General features: G+C 51.3%; 1 protein-coding gene across 1 annotated transcript; it reads left to right on the top strand.

Moving 5' to 3' along the window:
• Nucleotides 1-3,434: 3,434 nt before the first annotated feature.
• LOC145339011 (interferon regulatory factor 2-binding protein 2-A-like) lies at nt 3,435-8,100 on the top strand. The gene is made up of 2 exons (XM_080183433.1): nt 3,435-4,842; nt 6,947-8,100. Exons 1-2 carry the CDS (start codon nt 4,038-4,040, stop codon nt 7,657-7,659), a joined length of 1,518 nt encoding a protein of 505 aa, XP_080039559.1. The 5' UTR covers nt 3,435-4,037; the 3' UTR covers nt 7,660-8,100.
• The last annotated feature ends 12,383 nt before the right edge of the window (nt 8,101-20,483 follow it).

Here is a 20,483-nt window from a genome sequence, read left to right as displayed (position 1 = left end):
TTGAATCCCTACAGTGCAGGGGGAGGCCATTCGGCCCATCGAGCCTGCACAATCCCACCCAGGCACTATTCCGGTAACCCCACATATTTACCCTGCTAATCCCCCTGACACTAGGGTTAATTTAGCACAGCCAATCAACTTCACATCTTTGGACAATTAGATCCACCTCCATGTGGTTTAATAAATATAGTTTCCGTCCTAGACATTCTATGTCATGTAAATGTCATTGTCAATAGTACACACACACACATATGTATATGTATAGCCTATTTTAAGTGTTAAAGTTTAGTTATTAGTGTCACAAGTGGGCTGACATTAACATTGCAATGAAGTTACTGTGATAATACCCCAGTTGCCACACTGTTGGGCACACTGAGGGAGAATTTAGCACGGCCAATGCGTCTAACCAGCACGTCTTTCGGATCGGGGGCACCCAGAGGAACCCCACGCAGACACGGGGAGAACGTGCAGACTCTACAGAGACAGTGACCCAAGCTGGGAATTGAACCTGGGTCCCTGGCACTTGAGGCAGCAGTGCCATCGTGCCACTACTGTGCCACCCAACTACGCCGCTCATAATTCTATCAGGTCTCCCCTGCCCCCCCGAGCCTTCACCCCACCAGAGAAAACATCCCAATTTGCCCAGCATCAAATATTATAGAATCCCTGTAGTGCAGAAGGAGGCCATTCGGCCCACCGAATCTGTACTGACCACAATCCCAACCAGGCCCTATCCCCATGCATTTACCCTAGCTAATCCCCCCTGACACCAAGGGGCAATTTAGCCTGGCCAATGCACCCTAACCCGCACATCCTTGGACTGCGGGAGGAAACCCATGCAGACACGGGGAGAAGGTGCAGACTCTGCACAGACAGTGACCCAAGGGCCGAGAATCGAACCCGGGTCCCTGGCCCGGTGAGGCGGCACTGCACCGTGCCAGGGTCACATTCTGGGATGCGTTATACACGAACACCAGAGCCGAAGCTGCCTAGATATTTCTGCACAGAAGCCGTGAGCTGGTGAGTAGCAATTGTAGAGATTGCCTGAGTGAGTCAGTGTAGCGTGGCTGGACTCCAGCACTCCCTCAGGCAGTGAGGAGGCTGGCTGGGCTGGGGGGGAGGGAGCTATGAGCTCTGGTCTGGCTCAGTGCCCAGGCCTTGGGCACTCAGAGAGTGTGTACGTGACCAAACTGTTCAAAAAAAAATCCTCTCTGTAAAATAAAAGTAACCATCACACGCACACAGGCAGCTCCTCCTCCCAGCTCTGTTACATTTTCTCGTTGCTTTGTGTCTGCACATTTTTCAGACGCATTGCCTCACTGCACTCCCTCCCTGCCCCCACTACACACACACATTGTACCCAGGCTGCGAATTATTCTGGCAGCGGGATCGAAGCAGGAAAAACAACCTTGCGAAAAAAAAACCCCACGGGGGGGGACAGATTGCTGTTTCATCTCCGCTGTCAATCCGGAAGGAAAGGAGAAATGGAACCACCAAATATTTGCAATAAACTGACAGACCAATTTTTTTTTTGTGTAAGTTACAAGTATTTCGTTCCACTTATCCCTTCCACTCCCTTCAATCCAAGACAGCTCGGATATGTGTCCAGAGGTTTAAATTCATATTTTAGTCGTAAGCATTTCTTAACATGGAAATATTTACGCAGTCGCTCTTTGCATTAAAAACTATAGTCGATCTTAAAGAAAGTACGAATCCCTCTTGTACATTTAGAATGGGTTGCCTGCAATGCAAACCATGTCTTACATAAAGTGTTTTATATGTAAAAAAAGAGTAGAATCATTGAGGATTAATTGCATTTGGAAATAGTAACAGTGTGTTCCGCATTTTCTGGTTGGATGTTGACATTTGCCCAACCTCCGCTAGCGCCAGAGTAATTTTTTTTTGATGACACATTTTTGCAATGAGCTCATTTATTCAGGAGGGAAATCTTCAGAGGCGCTCTGCAGATTGTAAACACGGTACAATGTACCATTGACAAAGCGAACTGGGGGTGGGGTGGCGGGGGGGGTGGAAATGTGTCAGATATTAACGATGTGCAACCGCTCTGTTTACACCAGATTTAATCCCTTGCGTCTTTCAAAGCGAAACTATTTAAACATGCAAACTGTGTGGCGAGGGGTTTCCATGCAGACATTTCAGACAAAAACGCAACAAGAAAAAAACTGCGTATGTGTGTGTGGGGGGTATTTCTTATTGCAAATACATGCGGAATGCTTTCGCGGCGCAAAAGCGCACACAAGAGAGCCCCAAATAAAGCTTGCAGCAATTTCTTGGCTGCGGTTCCTGTGACATTTGCAATTTTCAAAGAAGAGGGCACTGTATCCGGATCCTGATTTCAGCCCCCGCGGCACTATGTCAATACATGGAGCTATTTAGCCTCCCCAGATCCTCCATATCTTCCCCCAGCAGTTTTACATTTTGCTATTGTTGCATTTGCCCCACTTAAAGGCTCCCTAAATATAAGGCCAGCGTGCTGTGGGGGTGCAGCGTACTGCAGAGTGGTGTGGGGGGGGGGCATTTCTTTGCAAAGTCAAGGTCCACTGCAAACAACAGCACCAAATCATCAGGAGTCAGGAAAGGCAGCATTTGTCGGGGAAAGGGTTAATGCAATTTGGACTGGGGGGGGAAGCAATGCACCAAAAAATTGAGGTGAAGGATAGGGGGGAAAAAAGCGCACGGCACAGCAATAGATCTTGACACTTAATATTTATTGAGAGGAGGGTAAGAGAGAGAGAGAGAAAATGAAAAGTCCCATTCATGTTTCTAATTTGAGAGTGGTTGAATCATTAATTTGCAGGATCTTCTTTCACAGGCCTGTGTGTGTGTTTTTTTTGCAATAGTGCTAACTTTGCACTAACTCACATTTCCGCCTGGGGTAAGCTGGCACGGTTTGCATTGCTTCTACTCTTTGCAAAAAAAATTTTTGCAGAGCAAGCGATGCATGGCGCCGGGTGACGCGCGCGCCGCCCTGGCATCCCGAATGGAATGTTGGTAAACGGAGCTTCTTATTTACATCCAGCCAACGGGGTGGGGGAAGGGGAACAGGGGCTCAGAGCGCATGCGCCCCACTCCCCGCACTAGGAGGGGGGAGGACAATGGGAGCTACGTCACCCAAGGCACCGCGCAATCTCTCCCTGCGGGGGGGGACGGGCGCAGGAAAGTACGGCCAGAGCGCCTGCGCGCAGAGAAAAAAGGGGCAGAGAGGAGATGGGTAATGGACAGGTGACGTCAGGGCGAGCAGGACAAGGGGGAGGAGAGAAGGGTGACGTCAGGGCTGGGCCACCGCGCGTGCGCGCATGGGAGAGACGACCGAATGGGGGAGCGGCGGGTGAGTGAAGAGAGGCTACCGCGCAGGCGCGCTAAGGAGAGGCGATGGGGGGGAGAGTGATTGACGGGTGACGTCAGGGCGGGGAGGGAGGTGAGCGAGTGGAGTGGCGGCGCGAGGCGAGGGCAGTGAGAGGCAGAGGGAGAGAGAGAGCCCGGGCCGCGCGCTCCGGGGACAGCCGCCACCGCCATGAAGTTGCAACTTAGTAACCAGCCGCTGTAGATACTTTGTTTCAATCCGCTGTGGGTCCGAGTGTAGCAAAGTCAGCAGCGGGAGAGGGGGGGAATCCCAGAGAGATACACACACACACACCCACAGGGACATACACACAGAAAGCGACACACGCACCCACACAGGGAGAGAGGCACACACACACACCCACTGCCAGAGATACACACTCCCACACAGGGACACACACACCCAGCCAGACATACAGAGAATCATATATACACACACACACACACACCCACCCAGATACAGGGGGAGACACACACACACACAATCCAGCAGACACATAGGGAGACACACACCCACAGGGAGGCACACACACATCCTCATCAAGGCACACACAAGGGGAGATACACAGGGACACACACACACAGGGAGAGGGGGACAGACAGCCGGAGTGCAGCCAGTGCAGTGTGTCCCCCCCCCACTCCCTCCCTCCTCTCTCTGTGTCGGGGGTGCCAGGATGTGTGCCGCGGCGGTGGCCTCCAGCCGCAGGCAGTCGTGCTACCTGTGTGACCTGCCCCGCATGCCGTGGGCGATGATCTGGGACTTCACGGAGCCGGTGTGCCGGGGCTGCGTCAACTACGAGGGCGCCGACCGCATCGAGTTCGTCATCGACACGGCCCGCCAGCTGAAGCGGGCCCACGGGCTGCAGGAGAGCCGCTCCCCGGGCGCGGCGGCGGCGGCGGTGGCGGTGAAGGGCCCGCTGCAGCTGGCGGGCAAGGAGGACGGGCGGCCGCCGCTGGAGCGCTACCCGCTGGAGCGCCCGCCGCCCCGCCTCGACTTCCCGCCCGCCGCCGCCCGCCACAACGGCGCCGCCTCGCTGCTGAACGGCTACTCCAAGGCGGACGAGCCGCCCGAGCTGAACCGCCAGAGCCCCAACTCCCGGCGGGGTCCCGGCGGAGGGGGAGCGCCGCCGCCGCCCAGCCTGCTGCCCATGGTGAACGGCGGCTCCGGCTCACACCCGCTGCCCCCCGCCGCCGCCACCGCCAAGCGGCCGCCCGCCAGCAGCAGCAGCAGTGCCAGCGCCGCCGCCGGGGAACACGAGGCGGCCAAGGAGGCCAAGCAGCAGCGGGCCGAGGAGCTGGCCGACAGCCTGAAGGGCCGCGCCGAGGAGTGGGCCGGCAAGCCCAAGACCGTGAAGGAGACCCTGATGAACCTGGCCGCCCACCCGCCCTTCGATGTCCGCTTCAAGAAGGAGCACCCGCTGCAGCACAGCCGGGTACTGCCCTTCGACACGGCGGCGGCGGCAGCAGCGGCCAAGACAGGTAGGCAAAGGCTGGGAGAGGGTGCAAGGGTTGGGGGGGCGGGGGTTGGCACTGGGTGCAAGGGGGAGAGGGTGCAAGTGGGGTTGGCACTGGGTGCAAAGGGGAGAGGGTGCAAGTGGGGTTGGCACTGGGTGCAAAGGGGAGAGGGTGCAAGTGGGGTTGGCACTGGGTGCAAAGGGGAGAGGGTGCAAGTGGGGTTGGCACTGGGTGCAAGGGGGAGTGTACAAGAGGGGTTGGCACGGTGCAAGGGGGAGGGTACAAGAGGGGTTGGCACTGGTTGCAAGGGGGTTGGCACAGTGCAAGGGGGTTGGCACGGTGCAAGGGGGTTGGCGCTGGGTGCAAGTGGGGGGGTTGGCGCTGGGTGCAAGTGGGGGGGTTGGCGCTGGGTGCAAGTGGGGGGGTTGGCGCTGGGTGCAAGTGGGGGGGTTGGCGCTGGGTGCAAGTGGGGGGTTGGTGCTGGGTACAAGTGGGGGGGTTGGCGCTGGGTGCAAGTGGGGGGGTTGGCGCTGGGTGCAAGTGGGGGGTTGGCGCTGGGTGCAAGTGGGGGGGTTGGCGCTAGGTGCAAGTGGGGGATTGGCGCTGGGTGCAAGTGGGGGGGTTGGCGCTGGGTGCAAGTGGGGGGGTTGGCGCTGGGTGCAAGGGGGGTTGGCGCTGGGTGCAAGTGGGGGGGTTGGCGCTGGGTGCAAGTGGGGGGGTTGGCGCTGGGTGCAAGTGGGGGGGTTGGCGCTGGGTGCAAGTGGGGGGGTTGGCGCTGGGTGCAAGTGGGGGGGTTGGCGCTGGGTGCAAGTGGGGGGGGTTGGCGCTGGGTGCAAGTGGGGGGGTTGGCGCTGGGTGCAAGTGGGGGGGGTTGGCGCTGGGTGCAAGTGGGGGGGGTTGGCGCTGGGTGCAAGTGGGGGGGGTTGGCGCTGGGTGCAAGTGGGGGGGGTTGGCGCTGGGTGCAAGTGGGGGGGTTGGTGAGGTAGGGGTGACTGGCACTGGGTGCAAAGGGAAGACCTGGCATTGGGTGCAAGGGGGTGCTGGGAGAGGGTGCAAGGGGGGGTGCTGGCACCGGGTACAAGGGGAAGAGCTGGGAGAGGGTGCAGGGGGGTGCTGGCACTGGGTACAAGGAGGGCACCAGGGGAGGGTGCAAGGGAAGGGGGGCAGGCATTGGGTGCATGAGGGGATCGGGGGGGCTGGTGCTGTGTGCAAGGGGGGGTTTGCTGGGGGGGGGTGGGGGGCTGTGACCACGTGCATTGGGGGTCTGGGACTGGGTGCCGTGTGTGCTGGCATGGTGTGCAGGGGCTGGCACTGGGTACACAGGATGCAGGGGGGCTGGGAGAGGGTCACAGGGGGTGCTGGTGCTGGAGAGCCCTGGCGCGCTCAATGTCTCTGTGCAAAGGTTGCATTGCATGCAAAATCAGTCCAAAACCTCTACCTGAGGCTGCACCACACACATAATCTATCTAAAATCTGCCTGTCTGTGGGTGCAGCAAAGGGATAGCCCAGAGTCTGCAGGGCATGCAGACAGGCAGCTATCTGTCTCTGAGTGCAAGAAATGGGTGGCATTAAAGTTAGGCTCAGGGATAAAAGAGTTTGGGGGGTGGGGGCTACCTGTTTGCTTGCTTTAAAATGGGCGGCACGGTAGCACAGTGGGTCAGCACTGCTGCTTCACAGCTCCAGGGTCCTGGGTTCGATTCCCGGCTCAGGCCACTGTCTGTGCAGAGTTTGCACGTTCTCCTCGTGTCTGCGTGGGTTTCCTCCGGGTGCTCCGGTTTCCTCCCACAGTCCAAAGATGTGTAGGGTTAGGTTGATTGGCCATGCTAAGAAATTGCCCATTGGTGTCCAGGGATGGGTAGGTTCGAGGGATTAGTGGGTGTAATACGTAGGGATAGGGCCTGGGTGGGATTGTGTTCGGTGCAGACTCGATGGGCCGAAGGGCCTCTTTCTGCACTGTAGGGAATTCTGTGTACAGTCAGAAATGGAGGCCCACTTCCTGCAAGTGGCCTTGTGTAGGGGGTTGAAAGATGCTTGCTATTTCCTTTCATCATTAATGTAACATCCCTAACCCTCCTCCTCCTCCTCCTCACACCCACCTGTCCTCCCCTCTTCCTCGTCCTTTCACCAGGTACCCGAGGAGGCCGCAAGAGGAAAGCATCGCCTGAGCCTGAATCAGAAGGGAGTGGGCCGCCCCTGGGCGGCAAGGTCAACGGGGAGGGCCAGCCGTGGCCCCTGATGCCGGCCGACGGCATGAAGATGACGGCGGCGCCCTACGCCCCCTCGCCGTCCCCCCACTCCACGCCGCCGGACGCCGGCCAGAACGGACAGTCGCCCATGGCCGCCCTGATCCTGGTGGCGGACAACGCGGGCAGCGTGCACTCGCCGAAGGAGCCCGGACAGGTTCACTCCACCACTGCCGCCGCCACCCGCCGCAACAGCAGCAGCCCCCTCTCGCCGTCGTCACTCGGCCAGCGGCGGATGGGCCACCGGGACGCCTCGGCCTCGTCGGGGGCCAACCCTCACCCCGGCATGGAGCCGGCGCACCCGCCAAACATTCCAGACTCCTCGGTGCCCAGCAGCGTGCCACTGTGCTGCACCATATGTCACGAACGGTTAGAGGACACCCACTTTGTGCAGTGCCCCTCGGTGCCTTCTCACAAATTCTGCTTCCCCTGCTCCAGGGAGAGCATCAAGCAACAGGGCGCCACGGGAGAGGTGTATTGCCCCAGCGGTGAGAAGTGCCCACTGGTGGGTTCCAACGTGCCCTGGGCTTTCATGCAAGGAGAAATCGCCACCATTCTGGCTGGAGACGTTAAAGTAAAAAAGGAGAGAGACCCATGATTCGTTTGTGTGTTTGTGTTTTTTTAACAAAAAAAAAGAAAAGACGCTCTCGAAACCGACCTCTCCCCCCCAAAAAAAAACAAACTGATTAATTGTATATACTCAACACGTAAACATGGTTGTACAATTTTGATTTCCAATACAATGTGTTTCTATATTTTTTGAAGATTAAGAAGGTATGTACTCATGATTGTTTTTTTTTCCTTCTCTCTCTTTTTCTCTCTCTCTCTCTCTCTGATGTAAAATGTTATACGTTATTGGGAAAAAAAGAATCTTTCTGTACTGGCCTTTTCTTGGTAACAGTAACTGTTTAAATGTCAACTATGACTAACATTGCTTTCAGAGCACTTGGCAAAAAAAAAACTGAATGCTTCTAGTTGTACCTGTATGCACTTGTTAAAATTTGCCAAATACAAGTTTTCTGGCATTTTATTAATAATACCTTTTGCTATTATAGTGTCTGCTTCTTCCTCGTAGCTGAGTCAGGCTGGAGGGGGTGTACATTGACAGTGCTGGCGAGCGCTCTGATGTCACCGGTGTATTGTAGGGCGTGGTTTTTACACATACACACACACACACACACACAAAATGAGAAAAAAGACTGCTAAGGTTTGACCTTGAGAACTGCAGGCGTTTCAGTTTTAATGAGTAGCACAGTGCAAGGCAGCATGCGTGTACTTTGACTTTAGTAGCGTGACTCTTGTTGTCTGCCTATTGGTTTTTTTTGGCCCCTTTTTAGACTGTGTAGCAACTACTCAGGAAGTGCCAGGGTTGCCCGCGGCCAGCATTACTGTCTCTCTCTCTCTCTCTCTGTCTCTCTCACACACACACGCACACACAGCCTGGGCTGGGTGGAGTAAATCTGTAAATTCCTGCCCGCACCTCTCCTCCTCCTCTCGCCTCCCCTCCCCGGGCTATTATCCTGGCCTGGCGTAATTCAATGTTTAGATTTTTGGCAGGCGATTTAAATTTTTAAACAAAGCCTCTATTTATCACCGTGCCAGGGACCCAGCTGCGAATGAGTTTGTACACTTGTACTTGCCAGACAGGAGTGCTGCTGCCACGATAGGAGAGGTGTATTTTTTTTTTGGCTAGCGTTAGTAAGTGGCTGTCTACAAACACTCAGGAGGAATTGTGTGTGTGTGTGTGTGTGTGTGTGTGTGGGTGGGAGGGGGAGATTAAAACTGTAGCTGAAATCACACAAGCGATGCAAAAATTGACTTTTGAACTAGACCAACGTTAAGGCTGCTCCTTTGGGCAGAAAGTAGACTTGATACGAGGAAAAGCTGGGATGGGAAGAGGATTTGTGCGTGTGTGGTTTTTTTTAAATGGTGCACCCTGCATGTTTTGCTGCATCACTGTACTTCAGCTCTGTGTGTGTGTGTGTGTGGGGAGGGAGGGGAAAAAATCTGCAACATCAGCAGTAAGGCAGAGTCATGTGATTCCCCCTTGACATAAAGACTGATTTCTGTTGTGCGTTCACAGTTTGCAAATCTGCTGGTTCAGTGTCTGCCGGTTTCAGCTGCTGGAGACAGGGGAGGGTGCTAGCTAGCTAGCTAACTAGCTGGCTGGCTGCCTGTCGCAATAAGGAAGGATGTTACGAAATGCTTTCAACTGCCCCATTTACCCAGCCCACTCGCATGTTCCCCGAGATTGCTGAATCTGTCCTTTTTTGGTCGTTGATGTGGTGAAACATTACGATGATAGGTTAAATCTAATTAACCCACCACCACCGTGTGTGTGTGTGTGTAAATAAGACTTGAGTAATAAAGTACGTTATAACAAATTGTGCCTCCCCTCCCCACGCAGTTGCCCAAAGAAAATTTATATCAGGGTGAAGGGGGTGCCTGCTGTTGTGGTGGCTTTCAGACAGACTTTCCAGCCCCTTTTTCTATCTCCTGGTTGTGCGGAGAATAAAATCCCTCTGAAAGTGAAGCTGGCGATTCTTTTCTCTCTTTTTTTGCCAGATGGGCAACTCTGTACCGGTATAATGTTGACCTCGTCTTCCTAACTCTCAGCTGAAGACGTAGATCCATTCAGCACTTTTTTTTAAAAGCCACACACACAACAAAAAAATAACTCGATCGGATGACAGCTCCTGGAATCCCTGAGTCACTCAAATGCCTTTTGTTCTAGTACGCTGTGGTGCTAACACGCCTCCGCTGTCACACCACGCCAGTCCAATGCAACCCGAAAGACGTGTGTTCTCACCAAGATAGTCCCCTCAATCAAGTGTGGGGGTGGTATACATTTGTATACAGCCGACCTACCAGAACCCCCACCGACCCTTCAAATCCCAACTCAGTGTTTGTTTACTGAAACCCTTTTTAAGTTCAGAACAAATGTGTATTTTTAATTCCTTGCCAAGTTGACTTTTTTTTAAGGTACACCTTTCCTGTGATATAGACGAGAGTCAGCACAATATTTATTCAGGGCATCAGTTCAAAATCAGGGACTGTTGTACTAGCACAGCTCAAAGTCCTGCCAATTTTCTGTTTTTTATCTTCCTCCACACTCTTCTCTTTCTCCACCCTCCCCCCCCCCCCGACAAAAAAAAGTTTAAAGTTTATTAGTGTCACAATTCGGCTTACATTAACACTGCAATGAAGTTACCGTGAAAATTCCCCCCCCCCCAGTTTCTCCTTTTGCAATATTTAATTTCCTCTTAAGCAAGGGGTGGCGGGCTGCTTTTGAGTTGCAAAGTAGCCTATTCTTCCTGGTGTGAGTCTGATGCCGACACACCTTCACCTTCCCCGGATTCATGGCATTGCTGTCACACCCTGATTACTGTTGTAATTGTACGTTCAAAGGTCACCCGTTTTAACAGCAGCTCTCTCTCTCTCTCTGACACGTTGGCTTAAGATTTGGCTGCAACTGGTTCGAGAGGCTTGCTCTCGGTGTTTACCCCACAGGGGCCGACCACAAGCCCTCACATTGCTGATGCCTTGTAAATGTGATGTAGTAACACAAATTGACACGTCGTGCTTTGGCTTATCTAACCCATTCTGGCTGTAGTGAGGAGGATGGGAGGTGCTGTGGCGTTTAACATGGCTGCTTAGTTCATTGAGAAGGACGTGTAGCAGGCACGTTTCAAATGTTCTTTTGCTTTCTTCAGGGTTGCACTTACTGCCCCCCTCCCTTAGGCCGTGTATCTGGGAGTCTGTAACACACATTGTGTAGATGCGGCATTAGAGACAGTGGTTAGAACATTATGGCGTGTTTTGCAGTGCCAGCTTTACAGGTAGATGGATTAATGTGGAACGGCTATGTTGTTGGTCACTTCTTCAAACATGACTTTACATTTCCCGGGCACTGTGTAGGGGCAGGAGGAGGCCATTCGGCCCCCTCCTCCTCCTTGAACCTGCTCTACCATTCAATCAGCTCTGCGCCCAAATCCATCTGCTATTTGCTCCTCATGGCTTGATACCCTTATCAAATCGTGATCTATAACCAACTCTGTCTTGACACCACTCCCCAGCATCTGCAGGTTTTTTTTTTGGGGGGGGGGGGGTGGGCGGGGTAACAGAGTCCTAGTGCAATAGATAGCCAGCAGGGTGTGAAATCAATTTGATCAGAAGAAAGCAAGGCAGCTGTAAGAATAATTTCCTGATTTAAGTTGCTGTCTGTCGTCATTCCTGGAGCATTGCCGCTACATTGTTAGCCTGCCCCCTTTTTTCTTATTTTGGATTTCATTGCATAATTGATTCGTCGCAAATCTAACTGTGACCGGTTCCAAATGAGGGCCAGTTGGTGATTAATACTGGGAGTGTTTGCCTAGATGTGATTGCTGTGATAGTGGAGTCGGACACTTTTTAGGAACTTTCAAGTGGTTATTGGATAGGCACATGGAGCACCCCAGAATGATAGGGAGTGGGATAGCTTGATCTTGGGTTCGGACATAGCTCGGTACAGCATTGAGGGCCGAAGGGCCTGTGCTGTTCTATATGTAGGTTCACGGCTCTGGTATAGCTTGGAGGAACCTCTGGACTGTTTTAAGGATTGATTCTTGACAGACAGACAAGTCATGACTATCTGACAAGATCAGATTCAGAAGGAACTTTAATAAAATATAAATACTTAAATGGTGGGAAAATATTTACAGGTCTATGGTGAAGGAACAAGAGGCTGGATTATTGGATAATATTTGAAGAGGCAGTTTTTTTAAAAAAAATGTTTTATAATTTATTTATCAGTGTGGCAAGTAGGCTTACATTAACACCGCAATGAGGTTACTGTGAAAATCCCCTGTCGCCACACTCTGGCGCCTGTTCAGGTACAGTGCAGAAGGAGGCCCTTTGGCCCATCGAATCTGTATTGACTCTCCGACAGAGTATCTGACTCAGGCCCTATCCCCATAACCTCACGTATTTACCCCACTAATTCCCCTAACCTACACATCTTTGGAAGCTGAAGGAGAATTTAGCATAGGCAATGCAATTTAGTTACTGTGAAAACCTAGTTGCCCGTTGGGGGTACACACAGAGAGAATTTAGCACGGCCAGTGCACCCTAACCAGCACCTATTTCAAACCCACACACACAGAAGGTGCAGTCTCTGCACAGACGATGACCCAAGCTGGGAATTGAACCCGGGCCCCCGGGCGCTGTAAGGCAGCAGCAGTAACCACTGGTAACGCCACGCTGCCCCGGGAAAAAAAAAGTGGGAGTCAGCGCAGATGGGCCGAATGGCCTCATGCACCGCAACCCCCCACCCCACCCCGTTAGCGTTAATTAGACAGGCAATTTGCCTAGCAAAAGAGCCAAGCTCTCGCCTGCCATTAAGCAGTAACAGCATTGCATTCTGAAGCTTTGGCAGGTCCAAACGTGCTCCCTGCAGGGTTCCCAGCTGAGCAGACAAACTGCAACTCAAAATAAGCTGCAATTTTAACAGACCCAAGGGTAAACTGGCAAGGGTACATCTTTCTCCTATCTTGCATCGGCTGATTTCTGGGGGTGGGGGGGAGTGGAGTGGAGTGGCTTTGCTTTCTTTGGGAAATAAGTTTGAATTGATAATCATGAATAAAAAAAGGGACCTTTCAAATCACCTTGGTGGTGTTTCTGAATGAAGGGCGGAATGAGTCAGAGACTGATAGAAACTTGTCAGTGCCTGGAGGCTGTGTGTGTGTGTGTGTGTGACACCTCCACCTCATACACAGCATGAGGATGCGGAAGCGAACAAGTTACTGCACGAACAAGAGAATTGAGAAAGCAGCTGTCCTTTGCCAAGGTATGTGGGCATGTTTGGTGGAGCTAGTTTATTTATCCCTGGTGCTTTTGAGATGTGAATTTGCTCTGGTGCCTATTGGCAGACAAGCCCCCTCCCTCCCTCCGTCTGGCCGCCAACTTCTAACTGTGTTAGTCACTGAATGACTACGCTAGTAAAACACTCCCATTAGCTGCAACGTGACCTGGGAAGGCCTGGGGTTATGGGAAGGCGCTATAGTAATGCATTTCTTCCCTGTCAAAATCCTCGTGCATTTTCTCGACGTTAAAACCAAGTCCACCCCAGAATCGGGAATATTCCACTGCTTTGACCTCGCTGGTCGGACCACTGCTCCCATCACTAAATCCTCACTTTATCATGAACGCAATCAGGTCCACCCAAGTTGCTGCACGTTTATCATAGAATCTCTACAGTGCAGAAGGAGGCCATTCAGCCCACCGAGTCTGCACCGACCACAGTCCCACCCAGGCCCTGTCCCCGTAATCCAAAGCATCTATTTATCCTAGCTAATCCCCCTGACACTCAGGGCAATTTAGCGTGGCCAATCCACCCAACCTGCACATCTTTGGACTGCGGAAGGAAACCGGAACACCTGAAGGAAACCCACGCAGACATGGGGAGAATGTGCAAACTCTACACAGGCAGTGACCCAAGCCGGGAATTGAACCCGGGTCCCTGGCGCTGTGAGGCAGCAGTGCTAACCACTGTGCCACCGTGCTGCCTGTATTACTGTATGCCCCATAACAATGCAATTAACAGAATAATAAGCTCCCTGTGATGGCAGGTCTGCCATGTGAGGAGAAACTAAATTGGTTGGGATTATATTCACTGGAGTTTAGAAGAGTGAGAGGGGATCTCATAGAAACTTATAAAATTCAAATAGGGTAGATTCAGAAAGGATGTTCCCAATGGTGGGGGAGTCCAGAACTAGGCTCATACAAGTTTACAGCATGAAAACAAACCCTTCGACCCAACTTGTCTATGCTGCCTTTTTTGTCAACCACTAAGCTAGTCCCAATTGCCTGCATCTGTACCCATCTTACCCATGTAACTGTCTAAATGCTTTTTAAAAGACAAAATTGTACCCGCCTCTACCACTAACTCTGGCAGCTTGTTCCAGACACTCATCACCCTCTGTGTGAAAAAATTGCCCCTCTGGACACTTTTGTATCTCTCCCCTCTCACCTTAAATCTATGCCCTCTAGTTTTAGACTCCCCTACCTTTGGGAAAAGATGTTGACTATCTAGTGATCTGTACCCCTCATTATTTTATAGACCTCTGTAAGATCACTCCTCAGCCTTCTGTGCTCCAGGGAAAGAAATCCCAGTCTATCCAGTCTCTCCTCACAATTCAATCCATCAAGTCCCAGTAGCGTCCCAGTTAATATTTTCTGCACTCTTTCTAGTTTAATAATATCCTTTCCATAATTAGGTGACCAGAACTGCAAGTGTGGCCTTATCAACTAGGGAATCATAGTAAGCTGAAAGGGCCGAATGGCTACTCCTGTTTAAGTTTATTTATTCGCGTCACAAGTAGACTTACATTAACACTGCAATGAAGTTACTGTGAAAATCCCCTAGTCGCCTGTTCGGGTTACACTGAGGGAGAGTTTAGCATGGCCAATGCACCCTAACCAGCGCGTCTTTTGGACTGTGGGAGGAAGGCCCACGCAGACACGTGGAGAATGTGCAGACTGTGACCCAAGCTGGGAACCGAACCCAGGTGCCTAGCACTGTGAGGCGGCGGTGCTAACCACTGTGCCACACTTCCTTCTGCCTTCCATGATACAGTGCAGGAGGAAGCTATTCTGCTCAATATATCTGTACAGGCTCTTCGGGGTTTTTTTTTTCATTCCATTGCCTTTGCTATTTCCCTACAGCCCTGCATTTTTTTTTGTAACCTACTCCAACAGAGATCCAATTTCCTTTTGAAAATGACTAGTGAATGTGCCTTTGATTCTGCCTTCCCCTCCTCCCCCTTTTTTTTAGAAAAAAACACTTTCAATCTGTGCCCTCCGGCTACCGAGCCTCCTGCCAGTGGAAATATTTTTGTTTTCCTAACTTACTGCCGTCAAACACACACAAAAAAAAATCATTGGCGAGCATGAAATCCCCTTCCACCGCTCCCCTCCCCCCCCCCCCAACCTTTGGCCACAACTGAGGCCCCTCTTTGCTGCTCCCCCCCACCCTCCCTACAAATAAGGGACAACCTCCCCCCCCACCAACTCCCCAACAAGACAGAGAGGGAAAGCATAAAAGACAAGCCACCAGGAAGTTGCAGAGATAATCTTGTTTCTAAAAATGTGAGCGAGGGGAGGCGTGGTTGAATGGGTTGGAGTGGAGGAATTCTCACATGTCAGCTGCTTGGGAGCTGGGAGGCTAGTGCTAATTTTATTCGTTGACGCAGAGCAACCCAGGCGCAAAAAAAAAGACATGCCCTTGCATTCCGGTGCGAGAGATTACTGAGAGGGTTCAGGGAGGGAGGGAGGGAGCTGGAGGGGGGGGGGGGGGTGCTACACAAGGAATAGCAACTAATCTGTCCAACTGGGCAAACTATAATTAGATAAATGTCTTGGCTTACAGTCACCATTCATCACTACAGCTAACACCAAGAAAGGAATTTCTGTTCAGTTGCAGACTCGCCTTATTTTTTTTTAAATTATTTATATATATATCTGTGCGAGTCCAGAAGAGGCTGACTGTGAAACGTACACAAATCATTCAGTGCCTCTTAGATTTTCCTTGTGCAGCCGCAGGACTGCATCAGCTCATTTCCAAGAGGCACGCTGGCCAGCGAGGTTAACATCAGATCCCAACTGGCAAAACAACACCACAAAGCAGTTACCAGGGTGACAGGGGGATGCTTGCAAACAGTTGGGATGATGAAATTTATTTATTTTTTTTTAAAAAACTCCCCGCCTCCGCCAATGCAAGTTTGTGCAAACCGTAAAATACCGTTCCACCATAAAAGCCAGCCCGACTGGTTCGAAGCAGGGCTTTGATCTGAAAAGGAGAAAATAATGATACCCCCCCCCACCCACCCCACACACTCAACTTTCTCTCCCTCACCCTCCCCGCCCCACCCCCGCCAGCTCTGTAATGTTTGCCCTCATTGCAACATTTTTAACCTACCCTCTATTAGGGCTAGTAACACAAGAGGACACCGCACTTAGGCAAGGATATTTTGGCCTTGGAGGGAGTGCAGAGGAGGTTTACTAGGCTGATACCGGAGTTGAGGGGGTTGAGCTATGAGGAGAGACTGAATAAACTAGGCTTGTACTCGTTAGAGTTTAGAAGAATGAGGGGAGATCTCATTGAGACGTATAAGATGATGAATGGGCTGGATAGGATAGAGGTGGAGAGACTCTTCCCGCTCAAAAAAGACAGTAGGACTAGGGGGCACAGCCTCAAGATAAAGGGGAGGTAGTTTAGAACGGAGTTGAGGAGGAACTTCTTCACTCAAAGGGTGGTGAATCTCTGGAATTCTCTGCCCGTTGAAGTGGTGGAGGCTACCTCGCTAAATATTTTTAAGATGCGGGTTGATGGGTTTTTGATAAGAGAGGGGATTAAGGATTATGGGGAGAGGGTGGGAAAGTGGAACTGAGCCACGACAGATCAGCCATGATCTTATTGAATGGCGGGGCAGGCTCGAAGGGCTAGATGGCCTACTCCTGCTCCTATTTCTTATGTTCTTATGTTCTTACGTACAAGAGACCTGGGGGTAATGCTCTGGTTTACCTGAGTTCAAATCCCACCCATGGCGGATGGTGAAATTTGAATTCCATAAAAAAAATCTGGAATTAAAAGTCTAATGATGCCCGTGAAACCTTCGTCAGTTCTCGTAAAGGCCCATTTGATTTAGTAGGAAGGAAATCTGTTGTTCCCGACCTGCTTTGGCCCACACGTGACTCCAGGCCCACAGTGATGTAGTTGACTACATTGTGAAGTACTGTCCTCATTTGAGATTTGTTTATAGGGGGCTTCATAGTGGCACAGTGGTTAACACTGCTCCCTCACAGGGCCAGGGACCTGGGTTCCAGTCCCGGCTTGAGTCACTGTCTGTGTGGAGTCTGCACATTCTCCCCGTGTCTGCGTGGGTTTCCTCTGGGTGCTCCGGTTTCCTCCCATAGTCCAAAGATGTGCTGGTTAGGGTGCATTGGCCGTGCTAAACTGCCCCTACTGTCAGGGAGGTTAGCAGGGTAAATATGTGGGGTTATGGGGAATAGGGCCTGGGTGGGATTGTGGTCAGTGCAGACTCAATGGGCTGAATGGCCTCCTTCTGCACTGTAGGGATTCTATGATTCTATTCTATGATATTGGGAAATTTACAGTTTCATCCTGGAAAGATTGGGATCTCACAAGACAGCAGACATGGGGTGGCATGGTGGCACAATGATTCATAAAATCCAAATAGTGCAGAAGGAGGCCATTCGACCCATCGAGTCTGCACATCCCTACCTCCTGTATCCTTTCAGTAATCTCTTGTACCAGAATGTAAGGGCATGTCTTTTTTGTCAACTCTGCACCAATCCAATCTCCCTGCTACTAAGGGGCAATTTAGCCTGGCCAATCCATCTAACCAGCATATCTTTGGACTGTAGGAGGAAACCGGAGCACCTGGAGGAAACCCAGGCAGACACGGGGAGAACGTGCAGTCTCTGCACACACAGTGACCCGAGGCCGGAGTTGAACCTGGGTCCCTGACTCTGTGAGGCAGCAGTGCTAACCACTGTGCCACCATGCTGTACTGTTGCCTCCCAGCGCCAGAGATCTGGGTTCGATTCACGGCTTTGGGTCACAGTCTGTGTGGAGTTTGCATGGTTTCCCCGTGTTTCCATTGCCTGCCCCTCGCCCGCTCCGATTCTGCCGCAGTCGGGACAGTAAAATTCCAGCCGTAGTCTTTTTCCCAGGATAGGGGGATTGAGTTTATTTCTTAATGTCACAAGTATGCTTACATTGACATTGCAATGAAGTTACTGTGAAAATCCCCTAGTCGCCACACTCCGGTGCCTGTTCGGGTACACCGAGGGAGAATGGAAAACTAGAGGGTTTAAGGTGAGAGGGGAAAGATTTAAAAGCGACCCGAGGGGCAACTTCTTCTCACAGAGGGTGGTGTGTGTATGGAATGAGTTGCCAGAGAAGGTGGCTGAGGCAGGGACAATAGCAGCATTTAAAAAGCATGTGGATAAGTACATGGGGAAGGGTTAGAGGGATATGGGCCATATGTGGATAATTGGGCCTACCTGGCAGGCCACCATGGTCAGCACAGACCAGTTGGGCTGAAGGGCCTGTTCCTGTGCTGTAGTGCTCTTTGTCTCTGCGTCTTTTGCTCAGGAAGTCTTTCTGGAACCCGCACAAATCGCTTGAAGGCAGGTTCCATTTGGATCTGCATCCCTGGCCAGCTCTGTGCTGCTGCCTCATTGAGTATGGCATATTTAATCTTACGGCAGATTTAAAAAGCTGTGATCTTATTTCCCACTGTAACAAATCTTTGTCTAACCCCTCAAGTCATATAAATTACTTAGTGCAAAAAAAAGGTTTCCCCTCCTTCAGTTTACCAAACTTATCTGGAGTATTGAGGCGAGGTGGTTGGAGAATGGAGCGTTAACGGGGGCCATTCAGCCCCTCCAGTCTGTCTCCTGCCATTTAATGAGCTGATCTTCATTCTCGCCCAATCCAGCCCCCTCCTTTCTGTTTACCTTAATACCCTGAGGCAAAAGCAGCCTTTCCATTTCTGTTTTAACAGTTTTATTCGATTAGCAGCCTCCAGTTTTTTTTTGGAGGGGTGGGGTTTGCAAAATGGGTGGGCGGGAGAAGCTTCCGGATTTCCCACAAGCCGCTTTGTGAAGGAAGTGTAAATGTGTCCTTGTTCTGGACTCCCCCCCATCCCCCTCCACCGCCCTACCAGCACCAACAGAGGAAATAGTTTCTGTCTACCTACCCCATCAAATCAAATGGGACGTCACGTTGGCACAATGGTCAGCACTGCCGCCTCACGGCGCTAGGGACCCGGGTTCATTTCCTGTCTCGGGTCACTGTCTGCGTGGAGTTTGCACATTCTCCCCGTGTCTGTGTGGGTTTCCTCCGGGTGCTCCTGTTTCTTCCCACAGTCCGAATGACGCACTGGTTAGGGTGCATTGGCCGTGCTAAATTCTCCCTCAGTGTAACCCGAACAGGTGCTGGAGTGTGGCAACTTGGGGATTTTCACAGTAACTTCATTGCAGTGTTAATGTCAGCCCACAGGCGACACTAATAATTAAACTTAAAAACTGTAAACGCTTTCATCATTTTAAATATATCTGTGGGCAGCATGGCGGCACAGTGGTTAGCATTGCCGCCTCACAGCGCAGCGACCTGGGTTCAGTTCCTGGCCTGGGTCCCTGTCCGTGCAGAGACTGCACGTTCTCCGTATGGGTTTCCTCTGGGTGCTCCTACTTCCACAATCAAAAGATGTGTGGGTTAGGTTGATTGGCTGTGCTAAATTGCCCCTTGGTATCAGGGGGACTAGCTAGGGTAAATACATGGGGTTATGGGGATAGGGCTTGGGTGCGATTGTGGTCAGTGCAGACTCGATAGACTGAATGGCCTCCTTCTGCACTGTAGAGATTCTATTCTATGATCTCAACTAGATGGCCCGTTAATTTTCTGTACTCAAGGGGACACTAGCCTGGCAATGAGAGGTTGCAGGGGGTGAGCTATCAGACCTCATAGTCTCGAAACGGAACATGAAACAGTCAGCAATGGAGGAAAGCAAAATGGGATTAACTAATGATTGAGGTGGGACAATGTAGCAACAATGGCATACAGAGTAAAAGTCAACCACCCTTTCTCTGTCCAAGTTATCAGTTATAGATATTTGCATCTTATCTTTCATTTATATTGGCAGAAGAGATTGGCCTCGCAGTTCAACAAATTATTTTAGATAGATTGATATTGTTAATGGATTTGATTTGATTCATTATTGTCACATGTATTAACGTACAATGAAAAGTATTGTTTCTTGTGCCCTATACAGACAAAGCATACCATTCATAGAGGAGATTGCAAAATGTAGTATTACAGTAATAGCTAGGGTGTAGAGAAAGATCAATTTAGTGTGAGGTAGGTCCATTCAAATGTCTGATAGCAGCAGGAAAGAAGCTGTCATTGAGTCGGTTGGAAGATATCGTCAGACTTTTGCATATTTTTCCCTACGGAAGAAGGTGGAAGAGAGAATGTCCAGGGTGCATGGGGCCCTTAATTCTGCTGGCTGCTTTACCAAGGCAGTGGGAAGTGTAGACAGAGTCAATGGATGGGAGGCTGGTTTGAGTGATGGACTGGGCCTCATTCACGACCCTTTTGTAGTTCCTTGTGGTCTTGGTCAGAGCAGGAGCCCATACCAAGCTGTGATACAACCAGAAAGAATGCTTTCTATGGTGCATCTGTAAAAGTTGGTGAGAGTTGTAGCCAAATTCCCTATGTCTTCTGAGAAAGTAGAGGCATTGATGGGCTTTCTTAACTATAGTGTTGGCATGGGGGGACCAAGACAAACTGTTGGTGACTTGGACACCTAAGAACTTGAAGCCCTTGACCGTTCCTACTTTGTCCCCATTGATGTAGAC

This window comes from Carcharhinus amblyrhynchos, unplaced genomic scaffold (genome assembly GCF_965287045.1).
Source record: "Carcharhinus amblyrhynchos unplaced genomic scaffold, sCarAmb.v2.hapA chromosome_287, whole genome shotgun sequence".
Classification (NCBI taxonomy): Eukaryota; Metazoa; Chordata; class Chondrichthyes; order Carcharhiniformes; family Carcharhinidae; genus Carcharhinus; species Carcharhinus amblyrhynchos.
This window is presented reverse-complemented; position numbering and strand designations above follow the sequence as displayed.